Source organism: Heloderma suspectum, chromosome 16, assembly GCF_057233095.1.
Source record: "Heloderma suspectum isolate Gila_16-S chromosome 16, 16-S_ref, whole genome shotgun sequence".
NCBI classification, from domain to species: Eukaryota; Metazoa; Chordata; class Lepidosauria; order Squamata; family Helodermatidae; genus Heloderma; species Heloderma suspectum.
Window position 1 is genome coordinate 22,346,805 of NC_139473.1, and position 25,492 is coordinate 22,372,296.

The window sequence follows — 25,492 nt, forward strand, 5'->3', positions numbered from 1 at the left end:
GAACTCTCAGAACCGCTGTCTATTCTCTTTGAGCAATCATGGAGGATGGGTGAAGTGCCAGATGACTGGAGGAGGGCTAATGTTGTCCCTAGGGATGTACGAAACTCACCTTTTCGCAGAATTTTTCACGGTGCGGGGGAGGTGCTCCATCCCTCCCCCCAGAATCCTCAACGGGGGGAGAGGCAATCCGGTCCTCCCCCTGGAATCCTGCCCGGCCGGCTCCACTCCGCGGCGGCTCCGCGGAGCAGCTGGCCAGGGCTGTCCGCAGCCGGAGTTCCGGCCGCGGACAGGCTGCTGCGGACGCAAATGGCGGCTGCCATTTGCGTTCCCTATTTTTCGCCGTTTTAGCCTACGTAAATATTTACGTAGGCTATTACGGCAAAAAAAAGGGGAACGCAAATAGTGTAGTGGGTGCTATTTGCGTTCCTTTTTCCCCCGCCATAATAGCTTACGTAAATATTTACATAGGCTAAAACGGCAGGGGAAAAAAGGAACGCAAATAGCGCCTACTACGCTATTTGTGTTCCCCCTTTTTTTTGCCATAATAGCCTACGTAAATATTTACGTAGGCTAAAACGGCAAAAAATAGGGAACGGAAATGGCGGCCGCCGTAGCCGCCGCCATTTGCGTACGCCAGTTTTTGTTTTTCTTGGCTTGCTGTGATAGGCTATGTAAATACATAGCCTATCACGGCAAAGACCAGGATGCAAATGGCGGCCGTGGCAGCCGGTTGAAAGACCAGCTGCCGGAGCTGCCGCCGGAGCCGCCGCAGTCTGGAACATCCGCCCCAGGTAAGTTTCGTCCTGGGGGGAATCCATGGGGGGGCGGGGGGGCAGGCCGTTCCGCCACGGATTTCGGGGGCCGAATGCACTTGCATTCACTGAATGCTGAATGCTCACTGAAATCTGTGGCAGAATTCTCCACCATCCCTAGTTGTCCCTACCTTCAAAAAGGGCAAAAAGGAGGAACCTGGGAATTACAGACCAGTCAGTCTGACATCAATCCCTGGGAAAATTCTGCACCAGATGATAAAGCAATCCATCTGTAAGTACCTTGAAAACAATCAAGTGATGACTCGAATCCAACATGGATTTGAATCTGATCTCGTTTTTTGATCAAGTAACCTCCGTTGTGGACTTTGGGAATGCTGTGGACATAATATACCTCGACTTCAGCAAAGCTTTCAACAAAGTGCCCCATGATCTCCTGATGAGCAAACTAGCTCAAAGTGGGCGAGATGGAACAACGATCCGGTGGATCCACAGTTGGCTACAGAATCGGACTCAAAGAGTGCTTCTCAATGGGATCTTCTCAAACTGGGCAGAGGTAATGAGCGGGGTACCGCAGGGCTCAGTCCTGGGCCCAGGGCTCGTCAACATTTCTATTAATGACTTGGAGGAGGAGGTGCAGGGAATGCTGATCAAATCTGCAGATGACACAAAATTGGGCAGGATAGCTAATACTTTGGAAGACAGAAACAGAATTCAAAGTGATCTGGATAGACTGGAGCGCTGCTCAGAAAGCAACAGAATGAAATGCAATAGGGATAAATGCCAAGTTCTGCACCTAGGAAAAAGAAACCAACTGCACAGTTACAAGATGAGGGATACGTGGCTCAGCAACACTACAAGCGAGAAGGATCTTGGAATTGTTGTAGATCACAAGCTGAATATGAGCCAACAATGGGATGTGGCGGCACAAAAGGCCAATGCTCTTTTGGGCTGCATTAAAAGAAGCAGAGCTTCCAAATCCCGGGAAGTACTAGTCCCCCTCTACTCAGCACTGGTTAGGCCTCATCTGGAGTACTGTGTTCAGTTCTGGGCACCACATTTTAAGAAGGATGCAGACAAGCTGGAGAGGGTTCAAAGGGCAACAAAGATGATCAGGGGACTGGAAACAAAGCCCTATGAGGAGAGACTGAAAGAAGTGGGCATGTTTAGCCTTGAGAAGACTGGGGGGAGATATGATAGCGCTGTTCAAGTCCTTGAAAGGTTGTCCAAGAGAGGAAGGCCAGGATCTCTTCTCCATCATCCCAGAATGCAGGAGACGGAATCATGGGCTCAAGTTACAGGAAGCCAGATTCCGGCTGGACGTCAGGAGAAACTTCCTGACTGTTAGAGCAATACGACAATGGAACCAATTACCGGGGGAGGTGGTGGGCTCTCCCACACTGGAGGCTTTCAAGACGAGGCTGGACAGCCGTCTGTCAGGGATGCTCTGACTTGGATTCCTGCACTGAGCAGGGGGTTGGAATCGATAGCCTTGTAGGCCCCTTCCAACCCTACTATTCTATGATATATTATGCAAAAATAAGAGGAAATTTGGCATGTCAGCACGATTTATTCTGGTCACAGAATGAAGACTTTGTGGCACAGAATTCCACAGCAGTGGCTATGGACAGACTGTTACCTACAACTTGATTCAAGTTTGGTAGGGTCACTGCACATACTCAGAGGCAATTTCTCAGCCAAAGATGCATTTGTGGCTTTTTACTAGAGATTTGGACCCTGGTATTTGTTTAGATCCTTTGAAGAGTCTCCCCAAATCAATCTGTTGTGGGACTTCTGGGTGAATGTCATGAATTCTGTTCCAGTTGCCAAAGTGACACTTTGAAAGAGAAGTGTTCTCAAAATGTCCGCATTTCCTGCAATCCAGTAAGCCTGTTTTGGTGTGTGTGTGTGTGTAGCTGGTGTTGTTTTGCACATTCTAATCTCAAAAGAAATGCCACTTCTCTCATTGCAGCTTGTGCCCCATCGGTGTTCCACGCACAGGGGCATCCTCCTGACTTCCAAGTTCTCCGTCTGTGCAAGCAAACGTACAAGCTTGTTCCCCGAGATGGGTGGCCTGCTGCACCTGCCCATGATGTATCGCTGGCCGGAAGCAGCCCTGCCAGGAATCAGAAGACGGGGTGAGTAGGCAGGGATTAGCTTGGTTAAGCCAGCGGGGAAGAGGCCTGCACTGGGCAACATGCTGTAAAGAACCACTGAAATTACCTAGATTGGAACAAGACTGCGCGGGTTCCATGGCTGGCATCAGGCCTTGGGGAAAGGGGGCTTGGCTGGTGTGGGGTGGAGGAGGCAGCACACCTGACAAGATGGACATATAGATTCCCCATATGGCCCCTTTCCTCTGCCCCCCCTTCCCCCCCCCTGCCAATTGTTGGATAGTTTCCCAGGTTTTGCACATCCCCCCCCCCCAGTTGTAAACGGGCGCCATGTCCCTCTCCTGTGGGACTAAGAACTTTAAGCTCAAACATGCTGGCATCGGGGGTATTTTGGGCCCTGCCCATTTTGGCTCCGGCTCCGGCTCCGCCCACCACCGGAATGCGGCCCTGAGAACTTCTCCGAAATTGCCGGATTGCAGTTCAGCACCCCTGTCCTAGGGAGTCTGTTGTCCGAGAGCTGAGCCCTGCTGGATCAGAGCCAAGCTCCTGCTCCCAGTGTCCCACAGTAACCAACCAGCTGTCCCCAGAAGGCCACCAGCAGGGCCATCCCCTGGGGTCTCCACATGGAGGCTGTATTCGCCACCGTGGCTGATTGCCGTGTCAGTCCCTCACAAAGCTCTCGGCACTGGCAGCCGGTGACATCCCTCGCGGCTGGGGTTCCCTCCGGAGGTCTTCTGACATAGCTTGACCCTGCAGCCCTCTGCAGGGCCGCTGCCTTGCTCTGGCCCAGCACGTGTCAAGCTGGCTTCTTGCACAAGTGAGGCATGCCACCTGCCCAGCTTCTTCTTTTGTTTCTTCTTCTTGCAAAAACCGGTGGTTGTTCTTGTCCCCGTCCATGGCGTGACTCAAGGCCAGCTTCACTGCATCCCCCACCTGCCAGAACAGTGACTCACACATGGGTACAGCAGGTAGACTCCTTTGAGAGCAGCTTGTTCCTAGACTTTCACCCTGTGAACATTTTTTCAGATGCAAAAGTATTCTGTTTCCCCCTTTTAATTCAGAAAAGCAGCTTCTTTCCATTTTTCCAGGCTTTTGAGAAACACTCTAAAACAGCATTCACCAACCTGTTGCCCCCTAGGTGGACTGAACTACAACTCCCAGCATCCACTGGCCAACTATGCTGGGAGTTGTAATCCAACATATCTGGCGGGTACCAGGTTGGAGAAAGCTTCTCTAAAATAATGGTTTGAGTCCAAACTTAAGTCATCCTTAGAGTAGATCCATTGAAGTCATGGGGACTTAAGTTAGCAAATTGTCATTCATGTCAGTGGGTCTACTCCAGCAGAGGCTTTGTACCTTAGATAGCTCCTTTAGAGTTCTGACTGAAACCTGGAGCAAATGCACTGTCCCACTGACATCAGGGCCACCAGCCTCCACTGGTCTGCTCTAAGGATGACTAAGTCTGGATCCAACCCAATGCCCTTCCGCAGCTAAGAATCTTAAGGCCACCTTTCTCATTTCAAGGCAATGGATCAAACACTTTTTGATCCGATAAAACGGCTTTGCTAAAGCATGCCAAATGCTGACGGCCGAAAAAAGATGTTGTCTGATGGTTAAGTTAGCCTGGAGTGCCGAAAAGAGGTACCCATGTCTGGCCTCCAGATCAGGAAAATGCGGGCCGTCTTGGTGGTAGGGAGGGACATGTGCTTTGTTGGAAGGAGAGGCTTCCAAAAATCCTAGGGTGCAACAGGCCCTCTGGTGCTTTTTTGCTGTTGGCTGCCTTCCCAAGAGCTGACTTGCCGGGTGGCACAATCCTGGTCTAGCAGCCACCACTGTCTGAAGCAAGGTGGGCCGTGTGGCAAGGACCCCACCTGCTCATAATCCCTGGGCAAAGGACCTTTCAGTCGCCATGGCACGATGGGACTGATACCCTCTATGAGAAATGCATAACAAGATGATCCATTCTGTAACAGCATTAAGCCTGGGGAGAAACTCTTCATCTAGGCTCTCTTCCTCTGAGCATGTGTGAAGTGTGTTTCAGTCACCAAAGTAAGGAGAAGGTGTCACTCACAAGGATTTTTCCCAATCCAGGCCATCCCTTTGGAGGCTTCATGACAGCTCGTGCTTTTCAACACTGCTGTCGCAGGTTAGTATTTGAATTGGTTTTTCTACTGTACTTTGTATTTATTTAATTAAACCAAATGTAGCCCTGGGAGGAACTCTCCTGCTAAGGTCTACCTTAATCTTTTGTGGGAGGCCATGGGCTTTACCCCTCCATCTCCATCCGACCTGAGGCCAGTGTAACCACATCTGTTATTTCTTGCCTCCAACTGGCCTTGTCCAACTCCAGATTGTCACCCCCTGGCGCAGGGGGCTTTATTTGGCCTCCGTGGCGCCATCTCAAAAATATCTTACCGTGTCTAGTAAAAAGTGGCCTGTGGCAGCTTCTCAGCAGCTGTGTCAGGTGGCTGGCAGGGACCCGCATTTTGCATATGGACAACTGAGGCCGAGCGAGCGAGCGAGCGAGCGCGTCGCCCAGGGGGGCCGTGCAGGGAGTACGGCAGGGCAGCAGAGGTCTGGAAACCGAGGCGTCCCGCGCCCCGGCGCCCAAGGGCGGCGCCCCGCCGCTCTCCCGCGAGCCGCCGTCCCCATTCCCCGTTGGTCGACGGCTGCGGGGGAGCCCGGCGGGCGGCCCGGCGGGCGCGGCCCTCTCCCCCCTGGGCTCCGCGCCGCCTTCGGGCCCCGCGGCTGCGAGCGGCGGCCCAGGCGCGGGACGTCTGAGCACGAGCGGTTTCGGCAGCGCCGGCGGGGCCGGCTGGGCGGCGCTCGCCGGCTCGGTGCTCGGGCCGCCGCCCTGCGGAGCTCGCCTGCCCCCGGGCCCCTGGCTGCCCCCGCCTGCCCCGGGCCGCTCCCGTGCCCGCGCCCGCGCCGCGCGCCTGCCTGGCGGGTCCGCCCGCGGCTGGCCCGTTGCCGGGGCCCGCCGCCCGTCTGCCTCGGCCCGCGCTGGGGCAGGGCGCCCGCCGGAGGGCGCTCGGCCGGCCCTCGCCCCGCGCGCCGGAGCCCGGCTCGGCAGCCGCGCGGCTTTGGCAAGAGGCGCGCGCGGCCGGAGCGCGCGGGGGCCAGACGGGAGCGGCGCGCCGGCGCAGGCCCCGGGAGAGGCTCGCGCCGCTGCCCTCCCGCGGTGACGTCGTGTCCCGAGCCGCCCCCGCCCGCGCCCGCGCCCGCCCCCTGGAAGCCGCGGTTGAGCGGCGCGCCGGGATAAAACGCCCGGGCGGCCGGCGGAGCGGGCATTCGGACGCGAGATGGCCGCGCTGCGGACGCCTCCCCTCCTGCCCGGAGTGGCCGTCCTCCTGCTCTGCAGCCTCCCCGCGTCGTGGCAAGGAGGTAAGCGGGGCGGCTCGGCTCGGCTCGGCTCGGGCGGGCGGCTCCGGCCGGCCTCCGCCGCAGGGCCGCTTCCCGCGAAAGGGGGGCTGGGCGCGGAGCCTCCCCGCCGCCGCCGCCGCCGCCGCGTCTCCTGCTCGGGGCCCCGCTCGCTCCGCTCTCCCTTTCCCTCCGCCGCCCCGCCGAGCAAAGCCCGCCGCGCCTTGCCGTGGCGGGCTGCGTGAGGGGCCCGCGGCCGCCCGCGCCGGGACGGCAGGGCTCGGGGAGCCCCCGCCTGACGTCCCGCTCCGCCCGTCTGCGGCGGGAGGTGGCCGGGATGCTGCCCACCTACAGCGAGCTGCTGATACTACATTTCCAGCAATAAAACCCAATTAAAAACTCTGGCGCATCTGCCAAGATAGTTTGCGAAGCAGTGTGTGCGCGGGGAGGGGTCGCTGCACAAACCCGCCGGGGGTCGCGGAGGGAGCATATGCGGCTTGACGGAATCCCTAGAAGCTGTTTCCAAACGCCAAGCTCTACTCCGCCGAAGAAAGTAGAGTGCCCTCTGAGCATGTGCAGAGTGCCCTGAGCAAGCGGAGTCGGTCAACCTGCACCTGCAATTCAGGCACATCACTCCCACGTCCGGGGGACCTGCGAGGGTTCCACGTGAGGGTCGGTGGTGCAATCTGTAAGGGTCTCTCTCGGGGCATGTGGCAACCCAGATGTGTCACTGTTCTCCATGCATAAGTCACCGCAGCACTGTTGCCTGGCTTGAGGGCGAAGGCAAGCGGCGGTGGCAGGACAGGCTCCCGGCAAGGCGGCTGCCTCACCCTGGGTCCGAAAGGTTAAACAGGCAGGAGAAACGGGGCGTGACTGCTGGATCTCGTCTGCCCCGGGGTAGGTTTATTCCCCCCCATGTTCAAGCTTTTCCCCTCATCTGGGAATGTCAGAGCCCCATTGGATCTCATGTGTCTGCTTGTGACTTGGGCTCCTCCCTGGCTTTACGGCACAGCTGGAGATGCTGATGAAGAAAAAATGGTGGTGTTTCTATTTTGGTGACCCCCAGTGAGATCCTCTTCTCGCCCTCCCCCCTGCCACTCAGATTCCTCTGGCGATTCAGGACCTGTCCTCACTTGAGGCAGTGTTGGGTGGTTTGTCACGAGGGTTGTTGTTTTTTTAATTTGGCCTCTGGGGGCGGGGACGTGTCTGATTCCCTTTGCTGAATTCATCTAAAGGCTGGTTTGTTTCTGGTATATGGTGTTCAGAGGTACATTCACGCTGTCCATGGAAGTTCCATTTAACCACCCAGAAGTTTGTCTAGCACCCTAATAATTTCAGGCCCTGTGCTCCAGTGTGTCCCCTGATGTTGGGAAGTCTGATACAGTCATGGGTGATGTAGACCCCCTGGAGTGTGCGTCCTGTTGATTTTACTTGGCCTCACTTCTGTGGTATGGGCAGTGTCCCTTTCTTCATTGCAGCCTGCGAGTGGCAGCGTGTGTGTGTGTGTGTGGGGGGGTGCGCATCTCTTGTACATCTCTTGTGCATCTTCTGTTCATTCCAATGGGGCTTCTTCCAGAGAGTGTCCAGGTTATCCTCTCAGACTGCATTGGGCACACTGTACAAATCGCTGCACGTTCAACAGCTTGGGTTTGGAATATATGAGTGGGCAAGGTAAATTTAGTTGGGCTTACCCCCAGGTAAACATGCGCAGGATTGGAAAACATGGAGCACCCCCCCCCAATCTTTTGCTTTTCCTGGAGCACAACCACTGAGTGCCCCGGTGGATGTTTGCCACAGCCCATACTGCTGCTGAGCATCACTCTATGAGTGATGTTTATTGGGGGGCGGAGGGGTGGAGCCTTTGAAATCCACAGCAGGCCCTCTTTTCTGCCAAGTTTGCCCAGGTTTGGAATGGCACCTAAAGACATGTGCTTTTCCCCTCCATGCAATGGTGTACATGCTGTTTCACTGTACATAATGAGCTCAGTGTAGAAAGGATGACCTCAGAGTGTGAGGGACACATGGGAATTACAACTTTCACTTTTTAATCCATGTAGGGAGGAAGCCACAACAAAGGGCAGCACACTTGTAAACAGCCATTTGCCTACTCGCCTGTGGTTAGTCAAAATCACCTTCAGGCGACCAAGGCTCGTAAATGGGCAAGAGCTGGGCTGTTTTGCTTAACAGAGGCAAATTAGTCATTAGCAATTCTTTGCTAATGACTAACATGAGCCAGTATTTTTTTATTTTTATATAAAAAAATTTGCAGACTAGCATCCATTTTGGTGAAAAGAAGGCTGGTTAATACAATCTTTTCTTTCCTATGTCAGGCTGCAAGTGTGTGGTGAAGGGGGAATTGAATTCACACACACGCTTACAAAACCAGCCCGCTCCCAGAAAATCAGGGGGAAAGGTTGTGTGTTTTCTTACATGCTAAGAGTTTTGAAGTAGATTTCCCCCCACCTCCCATGTTCCAAAGTGAGTAGCAATAATGAGGCCTGGATTGGGGCCTCTCCTGGCCTGCCTTAAAGAAAAGAAAATAATGCCTTGAAAAATGTTGCAAATGGGTCGTCTGCAGGTGTCCATACCCAAAAGGTCCCAAGGGGAGTGGCGCCCTACAAAGAAATCCTCTGCATGTTTACTTGGAAGTAACTCCCACTTGATTCAGTTGGATTTACTCCCAAGTAAGCACACAGAGCATTGCAGAAAATGGCTTTAGAAAAACAGGACGTATACGGCATTTGGCAGCAGTTCAGTAACGTTAAATTGCTCAATAATTCTCAGGTTTTTGTTTCTTTCCCAGAGTGATCCTTGGAGACAAGCTAGACGTTCAGCGGGAATCTGGGTCTAGGAACTTGGGAGCCTGCTGGATAGGAGTATTACATTGCTCTTGAAGCATCTGGAATATAAGATCTGTACAAGTATTAAAAATATGATAGGCCCAGCTTGCAGGGAGGGTTACACAGACTAGACTGCTGCAGAGCAGGAGGAGCGGAGGGAGGGCGCGATAGAGTGGTGCTTAACCTGCTGCTTTTCCCCTGGAGCCAAACTGACTCACCCCAACTGTGTTTCTTCTTGCCAGTAATGTGGAGAATAGTGGTGGATGGGGAAGGGTCAAGCAGGCTGCTTCTCCCCCTACCATTTTTCTGATTTCAAATTGTGCCCTCCCCTGACTACTTAGAACAGGTTTTCTGCCGCACATCTCATTTCACCCTTAGCATAAAGTACTGCAGCCCTGTTTGCAAAACTTTGACATCTGACATTTCAGATCTGAATTGTGACTATTTGGCCACATGGCAGAGTGGCACAAAGCTTCGCTTCCATGTGTCCATCAGTGAAGAGGCCAACACACCTTGAGGGTACAAAATAAAAGTGGAAACATCCCTACAATGACAGCAAATGAAGACCCCCAACCTGGCATAGAATCATAGAATCATAGAATAGTAGGGTTGGAAGGGGCCTACAAGGCCATCGAGTCCAACCCCCTGCTCAATGCAGGAATCCAAGTCAGAGCATCCTCCAGATGTCTGGGACTACAACTCCCATTAGCCCCAGGCAGCATGGCCAATGGTCAGGAATGATGGGAGCTATAGTCCCAAATATCTGGAGGGCACCAGGCTGATCTACAGAGTGGTGAATTTCTAATCTTCTGATTAAAAAAAGGAAACATCAGAAGGAAAATTGTCTTCCTTCCATCATTCTTGGAATTGTTGTATATCACAGGCTGAATATGAGCCAACAATGGGATGTGGCTGCAAAAAAGGCCAATGCTATTTGGGTCTGCATTCATAGAAGCATAGCTTCCAAATCCCGGGAAGTACTAGTTCCCTTCTACTCAGCACTGGTTAGGCTTCATCTGGAGTACTGTGTCCAGTTCTGGGCACCACACTTTAAGAAGGATGCAGACAAGCTGGAGGGCAACAAAGATGATCAGGGGACTGGAAACAAAGCCCTGTGAGGAGAGACTGAAAGAACTGGGCATGTTTAGCCTTGAGAAGAGAAGACTGAGGGAAGATAGGATAGCACTCTTCAAGTACTAGAAAGGTTGTCACAGAGAAGAAGGCCAGGATCTCTTCTTGATCATCCCAGAGTGCAAGAGACGGAATCATGGGCTCAAGTGACAGGAAGCCAGATTCCGGCTGAACATCAGGAAAAACTTCCCAACTGTTAGAGCAATACGACAATGGAACCCATTCCCTAGGGAGGTGGTGGGCTCTCCCACACTGGAGGCATTCAAGATGAGGCTGGATAGCCATCTGTCAGGCATGCTCTGACCTGGATTCCTGCATTCAACAGGGGGTTGGACTCAGTGGCCTTGTAGACCCCTTCCAAGCCTACTATTCTATGATTCTATGATTATTTAACCCATTGTTTCAAGCTGTGGTCCTGATCTGGATCAGGCATCCTGTGCCTGCTATTTGCATTGGGAGGAAAGCTCCCTTTGGCACCAATTTTAAGAATGCTCCATTTAAGAGCTGTCAAGAAAGAAAAACTAATAGAGGAGGAGAAGAAACTCCTTCAACAAAACATTAGATGTCCAAGAGAAAACTGTGTCTTGCAATACTGCAATGCCCACCAGAATATGTGGCATTTTTTTCTAAGAACTTGGGATCTACCCAAGGGCCCGGAGAGGGTGGGTGGGGAATAGAGCATTCCATGACCAAATCCACAGGGACCAAACCACCAGCATTTCCAAAAGAAGTGTGTGCGCCAAAGGGCATGGCTTGCAGTTGGCCGCCATCTTTTAGAGTCTTCCAGTCTCCATGGGATGTGCCAAAATAGGGCCACTGAAGGTAAAAGGCAGATGTGTGCTTTTGTTTCAAAAGCAAAGCATTTTATTGCTAGGGGGCTGTCAAGAGTCTCAAACCAGGGGTATGATTCTAAAATCAAGGACAGACATTACTGGGAAAGGGACTGAACGCAGAACCGCTGTGACCCTATATGTTAATCGATGGTTTGGTTAAATTTGGAATGTACCAACCTTTCCCAACCTGGTGCCATCCAGATGTGTTGGATGGCAACTCCCAACTTTCCCAGACATCCATGGGAGTGATGGGAGTTGCAGTCCAACACATCTGGAGGGCGCCAGGTTGGGGAAGGCTCCTGCACAAAGTTGCTGTTCAAGATATATGGATTCATGCATTGTCAGCTGTCTTTTGTTCTGCCATCTGCTCATCGATGGAATCAGATATTTTTTAGGGATGTACAAGAATTTTGTTCCATTTGTGCGAGTGCGCATTAGTAGGAATACGTGAGTGCACACTTGTGCAAGGGCACATTAGCATAAGTGTGAATTTGCAGAAATCCCCCCCCCCCAGATAAAATCTGGTCCACAAGTCCACAGAATCCACGAGACTCAGTAAAAGGTGGTCCACTGTGGCATCCACAGTTTGGATTCATAGCAATTTGAACTCGTTTGGCACATCCGTGGGTTTCTCCAACATCTCTAGTTGCTATCAGGCCATCTTCTTACAAAGGACATTGAAGAACAGGGAGAGGTTCAGAAAAGGGAAGCAGACACAATCAGCTTTCTTTGAGGAGAGTTGTAAATGCAATCCTATGCATGTTTAGTTGGAAGTAAGCCTCACTGAATTCAGTGGAGCTTATTCCCAGGTATGTGTATAGGATTGCTGCCTTAGTCTAGTAAAATGGTGGCTGATGCACAGAAGCTGATGCAAGTTCTTACCATTACACTGAGAGAAAAGCATTTCTTGCCTCAGAAAAGCCAGGAATAAGTATCACCTAGTTAGCTGGGGGCAGTTTCAGGGCTGACCAACGAGAGCATGTCATTATTTTACCATTCTTTCACTGGTTTAAATGGCTTTAAACATGGATCATTAGACAAATGCATGGAAGATGGATTCTCCATTCCAGTGAAGAATAGATCCTCCATGAGTAGTTGCTGTCTACCTCTGAGAAACGAATGCTGGGCACACATAATATGGAATGGCTGTTGTTTTGCAAGCTTCCCAGGAGGAAGAAAAATGTCCCTCCGTGTGCTGCAACACTCTCCCCATTTTATAAACCTGGCAACAGCAGATAGAACAGCCTGGCCTGTTGCAGTCCCGTTCCTTCTTCCAAAGGGTTTGGTGGCCAGAAATGGAGCAGCTGGCTGGTAGAAATAAACCAGGGTGAATGAGTGGTGCTGTTTAACTTTCCGCTTTATCGTGTGTTTTGTTGGGGGGGTTGTTGTTGTTCTAAACCACGTCCTTGTGAAACCTCTTTTGTTAAAAGAGGCCTGCAAGATAAGATTAAGGCCCTTGCAGTGGTTTATTCTTGTCCCCCCCCCCCCGCCCCCAGCACCGGGATCTAGGGTTTGCATGCGAGAAAATGAAAGTCTAGTCTCAACCCGATTCCATAAAGATACGTATTTTTTGTTCCGTTCCTCTTCATAGGGTTATGAGCTTGGCATGCTTCCTTAAGTCACTTGGACTTGGCAACGCTCCGCTTAAGCTGTTAAGTCATTTTCATAAGCTGCTCCCCTCCACTGTGCGTCTCAGAAACAGAATAACAGAATACTAGGTCGACTGATATTAAGGGACCCAATTAATTTCTTACACTTTCATCCTGTGTTTTTTGGAAGGAGTAGAGAACAAAGTCCTCCTCCCAGCTCCATGCTATTGCATGATGACAACCCTGCGAGCTGGGCGATGCTGGCATTTCGTGACTGGTCCACAGCCACCCAATGGCTGAGTAGGAAGCTGAACTCAGATCTCACTGGCCTTAGTCTAACATTTCAACTGTTGCACCACGCTGGCTCCCTGTGTTAACAATGTATTCAAATAACTTATCTGTGTTGCACCTAATTCACATGTCCAAACTGATATGGAAACTGCACTGCAGTGATCCTTCAGTTTCCACGTCTCTCTGAATTTTACAATGTGATTCTCTGGTCGAGAAATGCATACACAAGCATGTACATTAGGGGGAAATAGTATCCCAAAAGGCATATTTTAGGGGAAATGGTTTGCAAAAATGCCTACATTAGGGGAAAATGCATACAAAAAGGGGATGCATTAGGGAAAATAGCACACAAGAAGGCATAGTTTAGTGGGAATTGCTTGCAAAAAAGGTGGGTGTTGGGGGAAAATGTGTACAAACATGAATACATTAGGGGAAATAGTGTTCAAGAGGCATATTTCAGGGGAAACTGCTTGCAAATATGTGCATATTAAGGGGAAGTGCAAACAAATATGTGCATGGATTTTCATGCGAAAATGTAAACACCTCAGATGGACTTAATTTTTTTTTTTTTAAACAAAGTGATGTTGCAATAGAACAGAACAAAGCAGTGTTCAGGAGAAAAAATACAAACATTCTAGAAAGCAAGGCAGACATTTCTAGAGCAAAGATGGGTGTAAGGTTTGTCTTCCCTGAGAGCTGCAGCTGTTTTGATGTTTGAGCCATTTTCCCTCCTGGTGCCTGCGCTCATCCCGCCCCGCCCCCCAAGCCCACACTCCCCATCTCTGTGGTTCCTCTGCACAGATTACTCTGACATGTCCTTACAGGGCTTTGCGAAGCTACAAGACACATCTGACCTGTGACAAACGGAGCAAGGGTTCACACCGTGGGGCGGGGGGCAGCGCTTCTGCAGGGCGGCCTTCTGGTCTTTTGAAAGCGACCCTTTCCCTCCGGCTGGAGGCCCCAGATGCAACCAGGGCTAATGGAGAGCAGATGTGAGGACTGGTTCCCCAGCATCCTCTTCCTCATCGTTCCAGGCCTGTGGCTGGCATGTCTCAGCACTAAGTCGATTAGCTCTGGGCTGCTCGGGGTGCCACTGTGTGCAAGGAAATGGGGCACGGGACTGCTGCAGCCAGCCATGCGAAGGCCCCCCAACTTGCTGGCACTTGGTAGAACTTTCAACTTTTGACCTCCCCGATCCGAGCTCTGGACTCAAGAATGTGCCCGCAGGAATGGCGCTTTTGGGGCCCCTCCAGACCAGACCTTGGATCACGAGCCAGGCTACAGAAGGAGCCTGCTGCAGGCCGGGCTGAGTTTAAGCCAGAGGCAAACTCTGGAATCTCTTCTTAATGCTGGCCTCCATGGCATGTGAGGTGACGAGAGCACCTCTGCGCATGAGCAAAGTACCTGCGATAAACCCCAACCAGGCAGAAATAACTTATTTATTAATTTATTAATTACATTTATAACCCGCCTTTTTTCCTCCAAGGAACTCAAGGCGACATACATAATCCTCCTCCTCCTCTCCATTTTGTCCTCACAACAACAACCCTGTGAGGTGGGTTGGGCTGAGAGTATGTGACTGGCCCAAAGTTACCCAGTGAGCTTCCATGGCCGAGTGGGGGCTAGAACCCGGATCTCCCGGCTCCCAGTCCAGCACTCTCGCCACTACCCCACACTGGCGTCAACCCTCAGCAAACTACATGTTTAAGCGCCGCTTTCGGTTTCAGGCTTTTCCTTGGAACATTTGGTTTGATTTGATGCAAGGATGTTGGGGGGGAGTAGATTTTGTGACTGCCCTTGCCCCCAGCATATGGAATTAAGGGCATCATCTTCTTACCTTGAGAGGTGCCCAGGTCTATTCAGTCCAGGGTCCAGAACCTGAGGCCCATGGGCCAAATTTTGGCCCACCTTGTGGTCCCAATTTTGCCCTCTGGGCTTCCTCAGGTGATCACGCCCATTGCCCCTGGCCCCTGCATGGCCATTTGGGGAACCTTGGAGGGCTGGACTGGGCCCCCGGCGTCTGGATTTGGCCCACAGGTTTCAACACACCTGTTACATATGATCAATAAAATCAGTAAGTGGTTAATAAAAGCTAATCAGTAGCACAGTGGTACATTTTGAAGTGCTGGACCTCACCACCATGGTGTGTACATGCATGCGCAAGCACGCTATCCCACAATGAGCAGCAATACAAAGCATAATGCTCAATCTTGTCAGATCAGCATGACTGCAATCCTGGGCATATTTCCCTGGGAGTAAGCTCTGTTGAACTCAGTGGGGCTTGCTTGTTAAGTCCCACTTGTAAACATACATATCTTTAACAGCTTTAACCACATATCTTCAGCCCCCCAACATGCAACCTTTCGTTTTTATTAGAAATGCAAATAATCTTGCACGGATGATTAGCCCTTTAACCATTGCCATTTAAAGGCAGAACCCCATAAAAACAACTATGCAGCCTCACTGATTCTCTTCCTCATTCTCTGACTTCCTCTGGGCTAATCTGTCACAAAGAACAGTGAAATTTGAAAGCCTCGTTATCACCTCATTTACTTGTCAGAGCAAGAACTGTCCTTCCATTATCCTGGCGCTCCAGCAGATGACGTGCCGCTCCTGCTCTGAAGATGTCCCAGAGCTCCGTTCTGGTGTTCCGCCTCCACTATACCACTGCTGCTGAAAAAAAATAGCTGACAGTTCAGGGAGAGAGAGGAACCACATTTTAGCCTTCCAGCCAAGGCAGTGGAGTGGGCCTTTCCTCTCCCTCCACAGCAATCTGATGGAAGGGGGTGTATGAGGTCGTCTAAGTGCAGCACATGTATGTTCTTGAATGACTACGGGGTGGCGTTCTCTGGACAGGGACCGTTGCTTTGCAGTAGAGTTGATACCCAACGGGAGGTCCAGCAGGAAAAACAATGTATATGAACGCAGTCAAAAGATGCTGTGAAAACAGCTAAATTAATCCAATGGTGCCTTTTTCTTCTTGAGGGCATTTGCAAGTTATTTTTGTTTTGTGCCTTCCTTCGGGTCTAATGGCATGAAAGGGAAATACTAGAACAGCCGCAGCAGAAGAATCCACGGGCAAGAAGGATGTTTGGGTGTCAACCCTGGTGGCGGGTTATTCGTTCTGGGCGGAAAATCCCTCCATTATGTTCAAGAGGCCATTTACCCCTCTGAAGGGGGGGAGTAGGGTAGTGGCGGCTCATGATTACCCAGTTGATAATTCCATGCAAGGGAAACAAACGTGGCAGAGAAGGAAAACCAAAGTGGTGTTCCGTTACACATGCTGAGGTTCAGCCACGGCAGGGGCCTCCAGACGTGGTTGGACTGTGTTCCCATCATCCCCAACCTGCATAGCCAACACTTGGGGATGGTGGGAGTTGCAGTCTGATAACATTTGGAAGACCACCCCAGCAATAGTGTAAGGGGGCTAATGCGTGGTGCCAAAGGCTTCACAGAAAATGCACTGACTGGGTTCAGACAACACAATAACCCATCCTCAAGGGTTGAGTATAGGTTGAGTGTGGGTTGTTGTTGAAACATGGGTTATTGTGTTGTCTGAACCCAGCTGCACTAACAAACCATGGTTTGCTAACCACGAACTACCCATGAAGTGAACCTGTCGTTTTGTTGTTGGGTTGTGAGCTGTGGGTTCTTCGTGGTTAGCACGTTCAGACAACACGATAACCCACGTTTCAACAACAACCCGCACTCAACCCTTGAGTGTAGGTTGTCATGTTGTCTGAACCCAGCCATTCTTTACAGATATATATATATATATATATATATATATTTAAAGCCTTCATCTGCCAGTGGAAACCATGCAGGGAGGAGCCAGGGAGGGCTTCCAAGGCAGAGTGGTGCACAGATGAGAGACCACCACCAAGAAAGCCCTGCTCCACACCTTGAAAAGATGTCATTTCAGAAAACAGAGGGGCCTGATACAAACATCTGCTGATCTCAAAGGATGACAGAGAGGAACATATATGGGATTGTGTCCGTGTGCACACATTCCGGTATACCGAAGAATCCAGGGCAAGCATCTGTGTATACGGAAGAATCTGCACGAAGTCCAAGGCCTGTTGTGCTCTTGCATGCAGATAGGCAAATTCAAGTTTGCTCAGTGGAGCGCAGCTTTGGTGTTGGTCATTTCAGGGTGGGCATTACAGGAGCAGTGACCAATGAGTGAATGGAAGAGGATGAGGTGGGTGGGGTAGATTTTCTCTGCTCTGTTGCATGTTGCCAACAGGGGGTGGCTTCTGATGTGTTCCCTCTCCTTCTGCAGTAGCACTTCTCACAGCAGGGCTGGGGAACTGGCAGCTCTTGACATGTTGCTTTACTTCCATGCCCATCAGCCCCAGCCAGCCTGACTAATGGCCAGGGATTATGGGAGTTGGAGTCCAACAGTGCTGGAGGGAGCATGTGGGAGGGCTTCCTCCCCTCCCAGATGTTTTTGACTACAACTCCCAGCATTCCTGACCATTGGCCATGCTGGCTGGGGCTGATGGGAGTTGAAGTCCAAAACCTGTGGCGGGCACTTGGTGGGGAAGGGGGGCCTAAGGGGGGTCACGGGCTGGGGACGCTGAGACTCCAGGGTGAGGGCCCCAAACTGATAATCCGGCCACACTGGGCTGAACTTTCGGGGAGGGGGCACCGGGTCACTGAGCGGAGGAGTCAGACGGCAAAGGCGGAGGGGGGCGCTGTGCGGCGCGGTGGATCCGCCGCTGCTTTTCCCACCTGCGGGGCCTGGAGCGGCGGCGGGCTGGTGCTCGCCGGGATGCCACAGTCCCCGCCGCCCCCCGCCGGCCAACCCGGGTGCCGCGAAAGCGCAACGGGGAGGGGGGCTCTTTCCTTAGACGGCCCCCCGGGCAGGGCTTTGAGTCCGGCGCCGCCTCCGAAGCCGGCAAGCGGGCCTGCGTCCCTGGCCCCGCAGTCTCGGGCGGCGGCGGCGCAGCGCGTCTGGCTCGCTGGCGAGGGGCGGCGGCTCCTCCGAGAGCTGCGCGCAGGCGGGGCTGCTTCAGCGCCCGCCCGCCCGCCCGAGAGCCGGGGAGGCCCCGCCGACCGATTCCTCGCGGGGGCGGGGCGGGGCATGGCGTCCACGTGCCCCCAAGCTTTTGGGGGGCAGGGGCGGGTGCCGCAGCAAATTGCAGCGGGGGCCGACGTGGGCGGCGTTCTTCATCCGCCACAGTGGCCCTGAAAGCGTTCATTCGAGGCACCGAAGGAGGTCGCAGGCGTGGCGGGGGGCGGCGGAGAAAGCCCCATAGAGCGCCCTCCTTTCCCGGGGGGGGGGGGGGAGAGAAAGAAAACGGTCTCAGAAACTTCCTCAGAAAAATGCCTTGGACGAAAATGCAGCTCAGCTCTGCAAAATCCGGCAGGGGCTCCCCGCGAGGCAGGGAACCGGGAGAGTACAAAGCCGCCTTTCCATTTCCGCGGGCCGTCGTTGTCTGTTGTCTGTCCGTGCCCCGAGGATTCCCAGAAACCGCTCCGCGCAAATGCAGGTTCTTCTCCCATCCTGCGCGTTTCTAGCATGTAGCAGGGAGGTGCAATGGCAGATTATTTTGGTAGAAAAGTAAACATGGCTTTTTGCCAACGCCATTGAGGGCTAAACGCGTTCCCTAGCACGTTATTTTCTCTGTTTTATTGTTTTAGATTTTAACTGGTATTAGCTTGTTTAATAGTTTGATATGTTTTTAGGGGTTTAAATTATTTATTGTTTTATACTGTTTGAATTGATTTTATCTGTACGCCACCCTGAGATCTTAATAATATAGGGCGGGATAGAAATGTTTTAAATAAATAAACAAACAAACAAAATTTATTTCAGGGAAATGTAGGCTTTCTTCACAGAGCAAATATTCAGAGTCTAGGCAAGGGTGGGAAAAGTCCAGATATTCTGGCTTACAACTGTAGGCCAAAAGATCTGGAGGGCCACAACTTGCCCACCCCTAGTCTAGGGGTCAGATGAGGTATCCCTTTCACATAGTCCAGAGCGGCGGCTGTGTTGGTTCGTGGTAGCAAGCACAACAAAGAGTCCGTGCTGGCACTGTGAGAACTAACCAGAATTATTGTCAAAAGGTTTTTGTGAAGTACAATCCACTTTATGCATCTAACAAAGTGGAAGGTATGTCTGTAGCTGGGGAAAACCCCCGATAAAGGGCAGAGCGACAAGATTAAAGCTCAGTGACTGTTCACAAAGCAGGAAGTGAGCATCATCTTCCTAGCTTGGCCAATTGAAAAACTTGCAGTGGGACAGCAAACCCTGGCCACAGTTGAGTCCAAAATGAATGGAATCAAATGTCCTGATAAATTCTCGTTCAGCTGTTTCAGGCTGGAGCCTCCACGAGTACTCTTTTGGCACATTCAGTTCACAAACAGCTGTGTGTGTCACTATGACTGGGGTCAGCACTTGCCTTACAGATGGCAGCATGTGCAGTGGATCGCCATCTGCGTATCATGGAGGGTTTTTCCCCTCATTGCATTCCAGTGGAGTTGATAGACTGAGAGAGCATGCAAATGCTAGGAATTGCTAGGCCCTGCCTGAATTCAAACCTCACACAAACTCGCCACCAAGTTCAACCTCAGCTTTCCCTCTCCCAGCTTCTCCTCCCACCAAAAAAGAGTCTGCAATCTGGTGAACATAATATACGACTGACTCGGCTTACCCAGGATTCTCTGCATGGGATAATATTTGTGAGGCTCTTTGGCACCACTCCAAAAAGTGCTGCATAAATTATTACTGTAGACTGGATGGTTACATTATTGGGTCTTTATAACTCATTCTCAATCATCCCTCTTCCTAGTGGCAAATTCCTGGGCCTTCAGAACAGGATGTGACACATTCATATACAGGAGGAGCAGAGGTCCAGAGGGCTATTAGATGGTACCTGCCTCTAGCTTTTGTGGCAGTCTGTCTCTGAATAGTAATTTCTGTTGCCTTCAGTTGCTGTTTGTGGGCTTCTTGGAGGTAACTGGCTGGCCACTGGCTGGCCCTGATCCAGCAAGATCAGGAGGGCAAAACCATCCCCAAACTGGGGTGTAGTTTCAGAAGGGGTAAAGTTAAAACTAGGGGGCTTGTTTAGGGGATGAAAAGGCCCACTGACCATGGTGGTGGCAACTCTATGTTTTGTTTTTTCCTGGAAAAGGTGCCACTTCACTCATTTCAGCACTTGCAGTGGGAATTAAAACCATGGTCATAACTGAGTCCAAAATGAATGGAATCAACCCTCCTGATAAATTCTAGGCCAGTCACCATATCACACCAGAGTTTTCATCTCATCCCAAGCACTGTTTCAGCACATTCAAGTCACAAATGCCATGGCTCCACGTTCACTGGCCTCTGTGATGGTGTGCCTGGGCCTTCCCCCATGATTCTTTCATAGAACCACAAGACGTTTTTCATAGAATAGTAGGGTTGGAAGGGGCCTACAAGACCATCGAGTCCAAGCCCCTGCTCAATGCAGGAATCCAAGTCACAGCATCCCTGACAAGTGGCTGTCCAGCTTCATCTTGAATGCCTTCTGTGGGGGAGAGCCCACCACCTCCCTAGGTTGTTGCTTCCATTGTCATATTGCTCTAACACTCAGGACGTTTTTCCTGATGTTCAGCCGGAATCTGGCTTCCTGTCACTTGAGCCCATTATTCCTTCTCCTGCATTCGGGGATGATCGAGAAGAGATCCTGGCCTTCCTCTCTGGGACAACCTTTCAAGTACTGGATGAGCGCTAACCTATCTCCCCTCAGTCTTCTCTTCTCAAGGCTAAATATGCCCAGTTCTTTCAGTCTCTCCTCATAGGGCTTTGTTTCCAGTCCCCTGATCATCCTTGTTGCCCTCCTCTGAACTCTCTCTAGCTCGTCTGCATCCTTCTTAAAGTGTGGTGCCCAGAACTGGACACAGTACTCCAGATGAGGCCTAACCAGTGCTGAGTCGAGGGGAACTAGTACTTCCTGGGATTTGGAAGCTATGCTTCTATGAATGCAGCCCAAAATAGTGTTTGCCTTTTTTTGCAGCCACATCCCATTGTTGGCTCATATTCAACTTGTGATCAACAACAATTCCAAGATCCTTCTTGCTTCTAGTGTTGTTGAGCCAATTATCCCCCATCTTGTAACTGTGCATATGGGTTCTTTTTCCTAGGTGCAGAACTTGGCATTGATCCCTATTAAATGTCATTCTGTTGTTTTCTGCCCAGTGCTCCAGTCTATCAAGACCCAAGAGCACTTTTAATTTTGTTTCTGTCTTCCAAAGTATTAGCTATCCCGCCCAATTTTGTGTCATCTGCATATTTGATCAGCATTCCCTGCACCTCCTCCTCCAAGTCAGTAATAAAAATGTTGAAGAGCACTGGGCCCAGGACTGAGCCCTGCGGTACCCCACTCGTTACCTCTCCCCAGTTTGAGAAGGTCCCATTGATAAGCACTCTTTGAGTCCGATCCTGTAGCCAACTGTGGATTCACTGGATCCTTGTTTCGTCTAGCCCACTTTGAGCTAGTTTGCTCATCAGGATATCGTGGGGCACTTTGTCGAAGGCTTTGCTGAAGTCAAGGTATATTCTGTTCACAGCATTCCCACAGTCCACAAGGGAGGTTACCTGATCAATAAGTGAGATCAGATTCGTCTGGCAGGATTTGTTCTTGACAAATCCATGTTGGCTTTGAGTAATCACTGCATTGTTTTCAAGGTGCTTCCAGATGGATTGCTTTATCATCTGCTCCAGAATTTGCCCAGGGATTGATGTCAGACTGACTGGTCTGTAGTTCCCAGGTTCCTCCTTTTTGCCCTTTTTGAAGATAGGGACGACGTTAGCCCTCCTCCAGTCATCTGACACTTCCCCCGTCCTCCATGATTTCTCAGAGAATAGACAGAGGTTCTGAGAGTTCTTCTGCCAGTTCCTTTATTACTCTAGGGTGCAGTTCATCTGGCTCTGGAGATCTGAACTCATTCAAAGTCATTAGGTGTTCCTTGACCATGTGCCTATCGATCTCAAGCGGCAATCCTGCCCCTTCAGCCTGTACTTCGCCTTTGCCATGGGGCTCATAGACCGTCTTCTGGGAGAAGACTGAGCCAAAGTAGGAATTGAGCACCTCTGCCTTTTCTTTGTCATCTGTTATCATTTTGCTATCCTTGTTTCATAGCTGAACCACCATTTCTTTCCTCTGACTTTTACTATGCATGTATCTGAAGAAAGCCTTTTTGTTGCTTTTAGCATCCCTCGCTAACCTCAGCTGGTTCTCAGCTTTAGCCTTTCTGATGCCATCCCTGCAATTCTGTGCTACCCGCCTGTACTCTTCTTTATTGATTGTCCTTCCTTCCACTTCCTATATGTGTGCTTTTTTTGTTTTTGGGTCATCTCTTAGCTTTTTGTGAAGCCACATTGGCTTCTTCCATTGTCTTCCACCTTTTCTTCTTGTTGGAATTGTTTGTAATTGTGCCTTGAGCATTTCCTTTTTAAAAAACTCCCACCCATCTTGGACTCCTTTTCTCATTAGAGTCGCTTGCCATGGGACCTTACTGATCATTGTTCTGAGTTTATTAAAATCAACTTTCCTAAAATCCAGGGTATGCATTTGGCTACACTCGGCTTTTGCTTCCCTTAGAACCACAAACTCAAGTGCAACATGGTCGCTTTCCCCCAGAGTTCGTGTAACTGCTACTTTATCCACTAAGTCATCTCTGTTGGTTAGGATCAAGTCAAGGAGAGCCGATCCTCTAGTTCCTTCCTCCACTTTCTGCAGGAGGATGTTATCAGCAACACTAGTCAGGAATCTCTTGGAGGGGCCATGTTTTGCAGAATTTGTCTCCCAACAAATATGGGGAAATTGAAGTCCCCCATTACTACTACATCATGCTTCCTTGAAACTCTGGCTATTTGCTTTTCAAAAGTTTCATCCTCGTCTTCTCCTTGATTGGGTGGCCGGGAGTAGACTCTGACCACCAGGTTCCTTTTATTCTTTGCTCCATTTATTTTGATCCAGATGCTCTCGATGGGGCTACCAAGCTCCTCCTCCTGTATTTTTGTGTGAGAGATGCATTTTTCACATACAGTGCAACCCCACCTCCCTCTCTGTTCCTCCTGTTCATTTAGAACAAGTTATATCCTTCTGTTGCTGTGTTCCACTCCTGTGGGAGTGGGGGCACCCTGTCCACATTGTGCTGCTGGCCCCAGACTCTGATTCTTGCCAGATGTCACCCGTGCATGCAGGTGCTTCTAGAAGATTTGGGACGGGGGGTGCCCCTTGGTGGTGGGGTTTTGATGCTTGAGCTTCCAGATGGGGCAGGGTTCCCTTCGCAAAATCTGAAGTGAAATTTCAGGGAGGCGCCTGACGTCCCTAAACCAGCCCCGAACCAGGGATGGGTGGTGGGGTGTCCCCGCTAGGAATGGGTGAATCTGTCCATTTCACTTTCTTCCTCACTCAGCTTTTTAAAAACCTCAAGTTCTTTCTCTCCCAAATATGAAGACCTTTGCGGATTTGGGCAATTCCTGACCAAAAATGGACTGAATCCAATGCTCACCTGTCTGCCCCAGCCACATTCCCAGGGTGGACCTGCCTGCCCAATAGTGGTTAAAGATGTGCAGCCTGCCAGGGAAAGTTCTCCCCCCCCCCCATGGCGGAATACAGAGGACTTCTGAGGGTGAAGCCCTGGGCCTGGGCAGATGAACCTGACTGTTTCGGCTTCTCCCACATTTGATTTTTTTAAATCTCAAGATCTTTTCTGTTCTGAAGATGGAGAACTTTGCGAATGTTAGTAAACTCTTATCCCGCCCGAGTGAGAAACAAAATTTTGTGAGAAACAAAATTCTCACCCGTCCTCGGTTTCCAGCTTTGAGCCACAGGGCCAATTTTTAAAAAAGAGCTTCAGGGCACGATCCCATGCAGGTTAAGACAGAAAAATCATCCCACAACGACCAGCATGGCTGCCTGGGGATACTGGAAGTCGTAGGTCCTTTTTCTGTCTAAGCATTCATACGATTGTGCCCTAAAAAGACACCTTCCCAGCAAGAATTTCCAAGTTCTCTGCTCTGTCTTGCCTTCTTTATTTTGGCCTGGAAGCCGCGAAGGTTTCCCCGTTTTGGTTGGGGTGGGGGGAGCCGGGCTCTCTTGGCTTGGCGCCGCAGATTCTCAAGGCTCCGCTGCTGACGGGGCAGAATGGGGCGGGGGGCTGACGCCAGCCGGGAGGTGCCGCCAGGTCTCCCGATATCTAAGGAGGCGGCAACACACAGCCCATAGTACCAGCATCCTGCCAATGCCCCCCCCCCCGCTGACCTCATACAGTCCCCCGAGAAACATGCGCTGGGGGCAGTGGCGGGGGGGAGCGAAAAGCTGGGGACGGACAGACTCAGGCAGGGAAAGGAGATGCTACTGGCGGAGGCGTCTGGGGCGGGGGAAGCGCGGTTGGCCGGGGCGCTTCAACTGCTTCGGGGACCGCGGCATCTTCACGACAGGTGTGCACATAAAAGTAGGAGCAGACCGGGTGGGGGGCGTTTTCACTTCTGCTCCTCAACCCTGTGTCTAGTGAAGGCGAAGAAAATCAAAGCAAGGGGGTATCTGGGCTTGTGCAGAGTACCTTCCTTCCGTTCCCAAGTAACCGTCCCCACCCGTTTGTTTGTTTGTTTTGTCTATCTGTCCCCAGCCATGAAATTTGAGGCATACTAAAAAATGGAAAACACTTTCTCCCCCCTCCCCGCGCCCCGAGACGTCAACATTGTGGGGGAACTGAGCGACGCTGTTCTGCCTCTGTGGTTGCTTAACTCTTCCGCCAAGCGCCGTTATGTCCTTCGGGGTGATGGGTCGCGCGCGGGGGACAATTCGCTCCGGGTCTCTGAAGCCACACATGTTTGCGGGAGAGCCGTCGGGGAATTAGTCTGTTGCGGAGAGGCGCCCTTTTACAAGGAAGGAGAGGTCTGGCACGGAAGTTTTGTTTTCCAGACCAAGCTATGGAAAATGGGGGTGGGGGAGAGACGCGTTTCCCCGAAGTGGCTACGTTTTCTGGGCACAGGCGTCACTGACATAACCAAGTAATCTTGTACCTTCCCTTTCTCCTTGCTAATGGGGCGTGGGGGTGGGGAGCAGGGCTCACACGGGGGGGCATTATGGCCCCTGCACATGTGCAGAGTGCTTTTCTGTCCTGTGGCCAATGGGTAAGTAATCAAAACTAGCCCTGAAACGACTGGGCTGGGATTAAGAGGAAGCCGCGTTCCTGGGCCAAGCAGTGTCGTTTCTAAGAGGGGCTGCTTCCCGTCTGTGCCTCGCACCAGTGCGGCCCCGCTCCACCAGCCTCGTCTTTTAGTTTTTAGGAGGTCTCATCCCGCTGAAGACATGAAAGCAGCTGCAAGTCTATTTGTGTTTCCCTGTAGAACAATTTGACTTGCTCCAGTTCACGTAGCTTTCCCTGACCTGGTGCTCGCCAGAGGTTTTGGACTACAACCCCCATCTGCCCCAGTCATCATGAGTGATGGTTGGGTGATGAGAGTTGTAGTACAACAGACCTGGAAGGTGCCAGGTTGTGGTACAGACCCCCCCCCCGACGTGGCATCCTCCACAAGTGTTGCACAACTCCCATCATCTGGCT

The 25,492-nt window shown here is 51.4% G+C and overlaps 1 protein-coding gene across 1 annotated transcript in view; it reads left to right on the forward strand.

Moving 5' to 3' along the window:
- Positions 1–6,121: 6,121 nt before the first annotated feature.
- Positions 6,122–25,492, forward strand: part of ELN (elastin) — a 78,804-nt gene continuing 59,433 nt past the window's right edge. Inside the window, exon 1 of the mRNA XM_084823005.1 lies at positions 6,122–6,268. Coding sequence (XP_084679131.1) covers positions 6,187–6,268 — 82 coding nt within the window. The 5' untranslated portion in view covers positions 6,122–6,186. The remainder of the gene's footprint in view (positions 6,269–25,492) is intronic.